The following is a 9550-nucleotide window of genomic DNA, read 5'->3' as shown; positions in this document are numbered from 1 at the left end:
ACTGAGCAGGCTTCTCTTTTTCTACGGAACTTGGACAAATTCTTTGGACAGGCCGGATAACATAACCTGATATTTAGAGTTCTAAGAAAAACAAAAATGCTAGAACCGGTGACTTTCCGGATTGGTCCAAAATCAACTAAATGGTGGAAGGGAAACAGCAAATCCGATCATCAATTGTGGCCAAATGAAACCAGTGTCGAAGGAGAAAAACAATCGGCAACGAGACCGATTGCCTCCTTCTTCAATGTGGACATCATCATGATCATGGCCGCTAGAGGAACAGTTGAAGTAAAACCCGGAAAATCCCGGATGAAACCGTAAATATTGCCTCCTCCTTCTCCTTGAACTGCACTAGGAGGCAACGATGGGTCAAAGTCAAAGCTTTCGCCTACTGTCCTGAATCCTCCTACCGTTTGAATTCCGTCAAACCTGGTCAACCTCGGTTGAAACGCCACATACTCCATTGAGACGGAATCTCCCTCTTCCTGTGATCGTGTTTGGTCAATCTGAGACTGTTTTTCTCTTTGGACAAGTTGCCTGTGGTAAACGCAAAAGTAAGGGACCATGTTCCGGTGACCAGGTCTTGTCCCGTTGCTTCCTTGATCATGTAATAAGCAAAAATGAACACTCAATGAAAAGTAGCGGCAGGAGGAAAACTATCGACATCGAGACCGATTTTCTCCTTCTTCCACCACGCAAGAGGAAACAATTGGAAGGACATAATCATGGTCCTGATCGTTGGCAGAGCAGTTTCATGCCTATTCGAGCCATATTGTTGGAGAAAAAACGCGGAAAATCTTTCCAACCATTGATATAGAATCCTCATCCTCCGCGAGCCGCATCGTAGAAAACGATTGGTAAAAGAATATTTTCTGCTTTCGCCTACGGCCCTGAAATCTCCTCTTGTTGGAGCTCCGTCAGCCCGTCATTACGCCGGAAGTTAGGTCTTACTGTGCCCGGATTTGGCCAATATGGGACCGAACAGGACTTTTTTCTCCGAAAATTTCCAAACGGTATTCTTTAGATAGTAAAATTTTGTCGTCAACAATATTTTGTTGTTTTCGTCTGTCTGTCAAACTGTCAACTGTCAAATCAAGGTGTGCAAATGTAGGTCATAACATTCTCGTTGATTTATTGGCCAATAAATCAACAACAACGTCAATATGTTAACGAATGGTAAATATTTTTACTTTGTACACCCCCTAGGTTCACAATTTCACATTAACATAACTACACATTCGGTGTTTTTTTTTCGCAGCTGACTTGTACAGCAGGTCCCGTGCAAACGCTTGCTCAGTTTGATCAATCTCCGAGCCAAGCGACAGTTCGGGCACCTGTCAAACAATAACAAACAACACACAGAAAACGAGGGCAATAATCCCAGAGCAGAGATGCTTCGCTGGCCGTTGGTTCACCTGCCGACGTCACCAACTGGACGCCGATGACCATTCCTCGTTGCAAGGTTGCTTGTTGCTCACACCCGTGCCCGGCCACTTTTGTCTCAATTCATGGGCTACGGGCGATCAGTTTGTCACAACTCTGCCGCGTTCCCGATGGTGGTCATAGGTTCCGTGACGCTGTGTCGACTATTTTTGTAGTATTGAGACGCGGGAGGATGTCAAAAGTTCACAATAAACAATAAACTTACACTTACTGTTTCTTTTCGTAGCTACTTTTCTTAGCTGCGGCCATGCTACCGCCTGCTCAGATAGTTTTCAATTTCTGATTGATTGTTTAGCGAAATGGCCAAGTCCCAAACAGGAAGGTGCTGTGTCCTATCCCTCGCCTAGACCAGACCAAAATCCAAGGCTGTATATCATAGGTACTCGCGATCTTGCTTTGCATTAGTGTGAGTGCATGACTCCGTGCCACTAAAACCAAAACAATAACAAACGAACAATGGACCGTGCCAGGAAAACCAAAACATAAACAATGTCAGTGTCAGTGGAGTGAGAGAGTCAGAGATAACGATTTTGACAACCGCACTACTACACACTCAATCGCGAGTACCTTAGGTGGAAAGCCATGACCAAAATCCATGATTAAACTGACAGACCAAATCTGTCAGACCAAGACTGTCAGACCAAAGAGCAAAAAGTAAACAATCTTGGTCTTCGACGTAGGTGCACACAAATCAAGAAAATAAAATTTGAAAAAGAATTTTATTTTTCCAATTCAATGACTGGGTTTGGACTGCAAAATTGAATGTACGTCAGAAAATGATTAAACAGTGCGGCGTCCTGTACACCGACAATTAAATAAGCAGTTAAAAGCCTTATTCTTCCATTTTAATTTTTGATTGCGTATTCGGTTTACACCTGAAAAAACTTGAAATTATTTATACGGATTTGTGATTCCTCTCTTTCCATCATTCCCTTGGTCCCAAACGAACCACGAATGAAGAGGCCAAACTGTGACGGATGCATTGAAAGAGAAAAGGACGCATTTGTGGGTCCATTCGAATATTACGTAACACTTCGGGGAAAGGTGGTTGACGTTTATTGAAACTTTTATTAAATATTTATTAAAATTTTAATATACGTACCTTGGGAGGGGGAGAATTTTAGAATCAAACAAAAATACCGCACCACTTAGTTTTGGTACCGATTCAACAATCTTTATTCATGTTCAGATTTCTACACAGATGGAATATAGTTTTATATAGTAATATGAAGTGTAGTATATAATATATTTTTATAATTAAAACCTCGCTCCTTTTTTATTCCCACAATTTCCCCGAATCCGGAGGTTCACTCCAGCAAATTCCTTCTGTTTCTCTTTAATTTAAACGGAACATTCCAACAGTAGTCTAATATCTACAAACTATCTGACTGTTGCGTGTCACTATAGACTAAATTTAATTTATCTCTTTTTCTCTAAATTTTCAGCTTGATGAATCTACCGGCCTTACCCGCTAGTGAAAGCTATTTGTTTTCTGTTTTCTTCTTTATTTCTGTGGTTTTTAGATACAATTTTACATGTAGTTCATATCAACTGGTGTTTGTAGAGTTTTTGATTTATCTGTTTATTTGCTAGCTGGTTAAAAACTTGTGCCAAAATGAACAAGGTCGGGGCGAAAAGGAAATGGGAAAAATATCTTAGAAAGGTACAATCAAACTTGTTTCGCTTGGTTAAAAAAAAAAAATAATTTGAACAATCCTATAAAATAAGCGTTTCGATCCGACACGTTATTCTAAGAGCTAGGAAAAAAAAGCGCATCACGAAAAAAATATCCGCACACTAAAACATACACACACACGCGCGCGCGCCACCGCACTTTAGTCTAAATCTATGCGAGCATCGTTGACGAGACCGGAATTGTACTTGGAGTGTTTCATGTTCCGCAGCGACTCAACCAGGTCGTCCATCGTGATGGCCGGGGTCTCTTCCAAAATGGGCGAACCAGCCGCGATCGGGGCCGGCACCCGTCCGTTGCAGTTTCCGTTGGCCACCGTCCCGTTGGAAGTACTTGCTGCAGCTGCTGCCGCCGCCGCCATTTCCTTGCTCTTCTCTCGCATGACCTTGCGGATGCGGTAGACGGACGCGTTTCGGCACATCTCGCGCAGGTCCGATCCGGAGTAGCCGTTTGTCATGCGGGCCAACTGGGCGTACTCGACATCGCGGGACAGCTTTTCCTGGCGCAAAATCAACTGCAAGATCTTCAACCGCTGGTCCTCGCTCGGCAGTCCGATGTGGAACTGAGCAGGCATGCGACGCAGGATGGCCTTGTCCAGATCCTGGGGCCGGTTGGTGGCACCCATCACGATAACCGTCGAATCCGACTCGGTGTTCAACCCGTCCCACAACATCATAAACTGGGTCTTCATCATGGCGGTGGCCTCGTGGTCGGAGGAATTACGCGCCCGCAGGAACGAATCGATCTCGTCGATGAAGATGATGCACGGTTGAATCTTAACCGCCAGCGAAAACACGGCCGAAGCGAGCTTCTGCGACTCTCCGTACCACTTGTCCGTAAGCATGGCCACGTCCAGATTGATAAAACGCATTCCCGCCTCCTTGGCCGTGGCCTTGGCAATCAGTGTCTTGCCGCAACCTAAAATAAATCACAACTTTAAAAGTCAACAAAAAGTCGACAAAACCCCGCAATCCCCCCTTACCAGGTGGTCCGTACAGCAGCACACCCTTCGGGGCCTGGTACAGCGCCGAACCGGAGAACATGTCCCGATGGCACACCGGAAACACCAGACTCTCCTTGATCTCCTGGCAGACGTGGTCGAGCCCGGCGATGCTGTCCCAGCTGACGCTGATGTTCTCCGGCACGACCAGGTGCGACGCAATCACCAGCTCGTAATCGTTCAGGTTAGTCACCGCCTGGCGCTTGATGTTCGGACCGAGTCTGCGACGAGCGGGAGATAAAAATAGGTGTATTAGGAGGTTGGCAGCAAGAGTACGAGACGAAGGTGAATCGGCGATCGAACGCCAGTGTTGCCAATCTAAATTGTAGTTAGTTTCAACTAGGAATGCTCCGTCCCCTCCCACTAAAATTTACACATAAGAACCTCTGTAATGACACTTAGCTTTAAGAAAAATGTATTTACTAAAGCCGACTCGGTCCTAACCAGGTCCCAGTACCAAAGGTCCTAATAAAAATAATTTCATGAAAAAAAACTAGGAATGCTATTCCAAAAGTTTAGGATATTCTTCATGCAACGGCCTTAATAGAAAAAAACAATATTTTGATCCCCATTGTACGACAAAAATATGTTATTCAATAATATTAATAAACAAAACAATTTCACACGTTTCAATGTGAGTGAAACTAGTAAATACAGTCCAGACTCGATTATCCGAAGGCCTCGGAAAAAATCACTACGGATAATGCCAAAAACCATAGAAAAACATACAAATTTATGAATTCAGTGTAGTAGGCTTATGCTTTGGGATGTTCCCTTCAATGTTTTATACTTGGTTGATGAAATTTTTTAGCTTAAAACTACTTTTGAGCAACTTTAAAAAAAAGTTTTTTTCGGCTACTTTTCCTGGATGCGGGGCAGAATGGGCCACCTTAGAAAACAAGCCATTTTGTCTAATAAAACATTGAAGGGAGATAATAAATGATTAAAGGGACCTTTCTAACATAGTTTCCATGAAGTTAGACCACTTCTATGAAAATAGTCACTTACCAAAAGAAACATTATTGAAAATTGTTTTAATAAAAAGACACTATTTTTAAAAATACGCATCAAAACAACTAAAAAATCAACTAATGTTGCATTAAACGTGATTTGTGAACCTACCAGGAGCGACGTAATTCATTTAACCAACATTTCATAACTTTTGATTGTTTTTTATAAGTCAGGAAAATCTAAATGATTTCAAGGATCCGTTGTTGTTTGATTACCTTCGTAATAGCTCCTGGTGACATTATAAACATTGAACAAACTTTTTCAAACAATCTTACTTTCGAGAAAGCTTATTTAAGAATCTCGCATGATTTTGTCAACAAATTTAAATTTTTGCTCATAATTCGAAAAATACAATGAATTCAAACGTCGTTTTTGGTGAGTTGATTTAGGTGATTATTGCATTCGATCGTAATATTTCGATCGTAATTTCTCGATGGTAAGTCGTAATTTGTCGATAGTAGATTGAGATCATTCGATCGTAATTTCTCGATCTACCATTGACAAATTACGACTAACGATCGAGAAAATACGTGTTTTTTTTTAAATTCAAGTATTCAAAAATTAGATTTTTTTAAAAAGTTTCAAAAAAAATTAAAAATTTCAAAAAATTAAACAGCTTCAAAAATTTATGAAGTTTCAAAAATTTGAAAAAATTCAAAAATTTTAAAACTTTCAAAAATTTCAAAAATTTTAAAATTTAAAAAAAAATAAAAAAAAAATCAAAAATTTCAAAGATTTCAGAAATTGAATTTGAAAAATTCAAAAATTTCAAAAACATACCTACATAAAAATTTAAAAAAATTCAAAATAATCAAAAATTTCGCCAAGAATTTTTTTTTAAATGTTAAAATTTTTTAAATTTTTGAAATTTTGAAATTTTTGAAATTTTTGAAATTTTTGAAATTTTTAAAATTTTTGAAATTTTTGAAATTTTGGATTTTTTTTTAAATATTCCATTTAAATTTAAAAAAAAAAATCATAAAATGGTATTACAAATTACGATCGCAATTTCTCGATCCACGATCGAGATTTCTCAACAGTAAAATTACGATCGTAATTTCTCGATGGTAAGTCGTAATTTGTCGATGGTAGATCGAGATTTGTCGATGGTAAGTCGTAATCTCACTATTGAGAAATCTCGATCGTGAGTTGACAAATTACGATCGTAATATTACGATCGAATGCAATAATCACCACGGATGTTATTTGACGTCCTTTATAAGACTCTTGCCTTACAGTTGGTCTAAATCCATTCTAAAGCCCAAAACAAGGGGTGGCCCATTCTGCCCCCCTGCCCCTAACCCCTAAACTACGCTAAAAATATTTAGAATTTATAAATCCAAGATGGCGGTGATGGAATATTGAAAAAAAAAATCATTTTATTTTTTAATAGGCAATCAACAACTCAAATTTGACTGAAATGGGGTTATAATACTCAAATTTTATGTAAAAAACAAGAAAATGAAAAAATCTGGAGTTTTTTTTTGAAAAGGTCCAATAAACCAAATTTTCATTTTTGCTTTTTGGGCGTTTTTTAATACCCCTGACTCAAGGCAGTTTCAAAAACACCCAAAAAGCAAAAACTGGCAATTTGGTTTATTGGACCTTTTCAAAATACTCCACTCCAAAAATACGAAAACAAAATTTTTTGCTCGTGGTTCGATTATCCGAAGTCTCATACAAACCTTCGGATAATCGAACTTCGGAAAATCGAAACTTGGGCTAATCGAGGCTTCGGATAATCGAGTCTGGACTGTATCGTTAAAACTTTCATCAATTTTGTTTGGAAATATTTATAAAACCTTTAGATGTGACTTGGGTAGAGTGATAATTGCATAAATATAAGTATTTTTGTTTAATTTTTTCTAGGGTTTTTTTCTCAAAATTTATTTTATCTGAAAGAGCACTCACCTAGCAAAATCTAAACATAGAAATCTGTACTCTCCCTGCAAATGCTTATGAATTGACCTCAGTTGAAAGGTTCGCCAAATCTCTGAATTACAAAATTTATTTGTATCATTTAATGTAACATTCTGGGACAGAACTGCTAAATTCTGTTAAAACACTAATTGAATTGAATAAGCATTTTTCTATTCTTTTTATTATTATTTGTTTATGAACTGACCATCGAACTTACTTTGCACTTAGAAAGCTTCCCTCGGAATTCAAACTCATGACAGTTGGATAACGAATCTGATTGACAGAAAAAAAAATAAAAATCGGAGGAATAAGGTAACAGTAATTTTTCGTTATGTTTAAATCATTGACCTGATGCACAGTTTATACTAACAGGCTATCAAAACCAATAAAACAACAAATTATAAATAAGGCTGCTGCAAATATTTTACAAAACTTTTGTCAACCAGCCCTTCCGGTGTCATTTGACCCAATTGGACCACTCCGGAATTGGTTACCGGAGACCGGAGGAAGTGTACTGAGAATAGAAAAAGTCATTTCATGTGACATACATCATGAAATTGAAAATTGTTGTTATTACAGTTTTTCCTAACAAAGTACAAAATACTTTTCTGATAGTATACGTTAACCAAGCTTAAAAATGTTAAAAAGTTAAAAACATCACTAGATCTGGAACTCGATAAGGCTAGTATACATTTTATTTAAGGTATTTGTTCCTTGGCTCTGGTCAAGGTCGGAGGCTTAAAAATAGAATGAACGATGATGAAATCTTTAAAGAAGCATTTTTTAATCTAATCAGCAATCAACTATTTGAATTTAACTAAAATCGGGTCACAAAACTCGAAATTGACGTTAAAAATAGCAAAACGAAAAAAATGTTCGTGTTTTGATTATACGAAGTTGTATTAAACCTTTGGATAATCGTGGCTTCGGATACTCCAGTCTGGGTTGGAATTATTTTTTGAAAGTTTTTTTTCTCTAAATTTGCATGATCATATAAAAGATCAAAAATATTCCGTTACATGTTTTCTTCTGTTGCAATCAAACACATTTTTTGTGGGAAAACTCCAATAATAAAATAAAATGTATTTGTGCGTTACCTAATTATCGATTTCCAAACAAATTTATAATTTCATGAAAAAACAAACCTTAATAAATAAATTTAAAAAAAAACTCGTGCTAATCCCATGCCCGCTATTGATTCTTTATAGATTATGTGTGTCACGGTCTTAATCTCAGAAATCTTTTACGTTTCCCTTAAACTCAAACCAAAGTAGGCTGCAACCAAGCAAAAGGGCAACTTCTTGCAACGCTGCCTGCCTGGCGCAGGTTACATAACGCAACAAAAAAAAAACTTCCGACACTTCCCAGAGCAAGAGTCCCCGGCGCCACTAGTCGACGAACAGAATTTTTCTAATAGCTCACCCTCGTAAGAGATTCCCCCCCGGTTGACTTATTGTCGGGACGGAGAGGACTTTGGACTCTGAACTTACTTCCGCAGGATGTCCTCTGCCTTTTCGATGGCCTTCTTTTTGCTCTTGTTGGTCGGGTCCAGGTTCTTCATGAGCCATTTCGCCGAGTAGTACGTCACGATGGACACCAGCGAGATCCGCAGCACGAACTGGACCACCTCATTGCGGGTGATACTGGACGAGCCGGACATTTTGAGGAGGTGAGGCTTCCTCGGCGCGAGGGGAGGAATGTTCCGACGGATTGAAACGCTCGCGGGGTATGCTCGATTTCTTGGGAAATGCGCACCACGAAACTAAAGAATTGTTGGGTTTACCGCGGGTGTTACGGTCTAAACTGTATCTTGCGTTCTTCTGGTAAAGTTTTTACAAACGCGAAAAAAGGGAACCACGAGTAATTTCACTCGGTCAAAGCAAGACGCACTTATGATGAAAGAAAATTTTTGTTCTGACGGACACTGACAGTTTCCGAGCTGGCGATTTTGCAGAAATGTCAAAAAGGTATGTTGCAAAACTGATGGATTTCAGAGTTGGTCCCATCAGTCGAAAACTCACTGGGTTCGAAGTGAAGTACTAGAATGTGCAGATTCAGCAAAAATCTGCAGAAAAAATATTTATTCATTTTCAAAAGACTTAGTTTATTAAATATGGGCCGGCATGCTCTTCAAAAGAAAGGGGGTCAAGAAACAGCTTTACGAATGGCAGAACAAAAGAGAGGGAACGTTTTCTTGGGGCTTTTCTTCACCCTCTTTGGTTTGCTTTCGCTACCGCTGCTGCCCATTTGATTTTTTTCTTGACCGGTTTTTTCCAAAGTGCATATACTTTTCATATATCTGGAGTTTTTTTGAAAAGGTCCAATAAACCAAAAAAGCAAAAACTGGAAATTGGGTAAGCCCAATGTCAATTTTTATGTACAACGGTGAAAAATACGATTAAAAACCATTTCGGATCACTTTTTTTCATTTTAATCTAAGCTTCAATTTGGTTTATTGGACCTTTTCAACAAAAAAAAAACTC

At 38.7% G+C, this 9550-nt stretch overlaps 1 protein-coding gene across 1 annotated transcript; it reads right to left on the bottom strand.

The window, feature by feature from the left end:
• Positions 1–2591: 2591 nt before the first annotated feature.
• Positions 2592–8998, bottom strand: LOC6050061 (ATPase family AAA domain-containing protein 1-B). The gene is made up of 3 exons (XM_001866693.2): positions 8558–8998; positions 4119–4357; positions 2592–4054 (listed from the first exon to the last, which is right to left on the bottom strand). The coding sequence occupies exons 1-3, from the start codon at positions 8725–8727 to the stop codon at positions 3279–3281; spliced, it is 1185 nt and encodes a 394-aa protein (XP_001866728.2). The 5' UTR covers positions 8728–8998; the 3' UTR covers positions 2592–3278.
• Positions 8999–9550: the final 552 nt, after the last annotated feature.

Source organism: Culex quinquefasciatus, chromosome 2 (genome assembly GCF_015732765.1).
Source record: "Culex quinquefasciatus strain JHB chromosome 2, VPISU_Cqui_1.0_pri_paternal, whole genome shotgun sequence".
NCBI classification, from domain to species: Eukaryota; Metazoa; Arthropoda; class Insecta; order Diptera; family Culicidae; genus Culex; species Culex quinquefasciatus.
The sequence above is the reverse complement of the archived record's forward strand: the minus strand, read 5'-3'. Positions and strand labels throughout refer to the sequence as shown.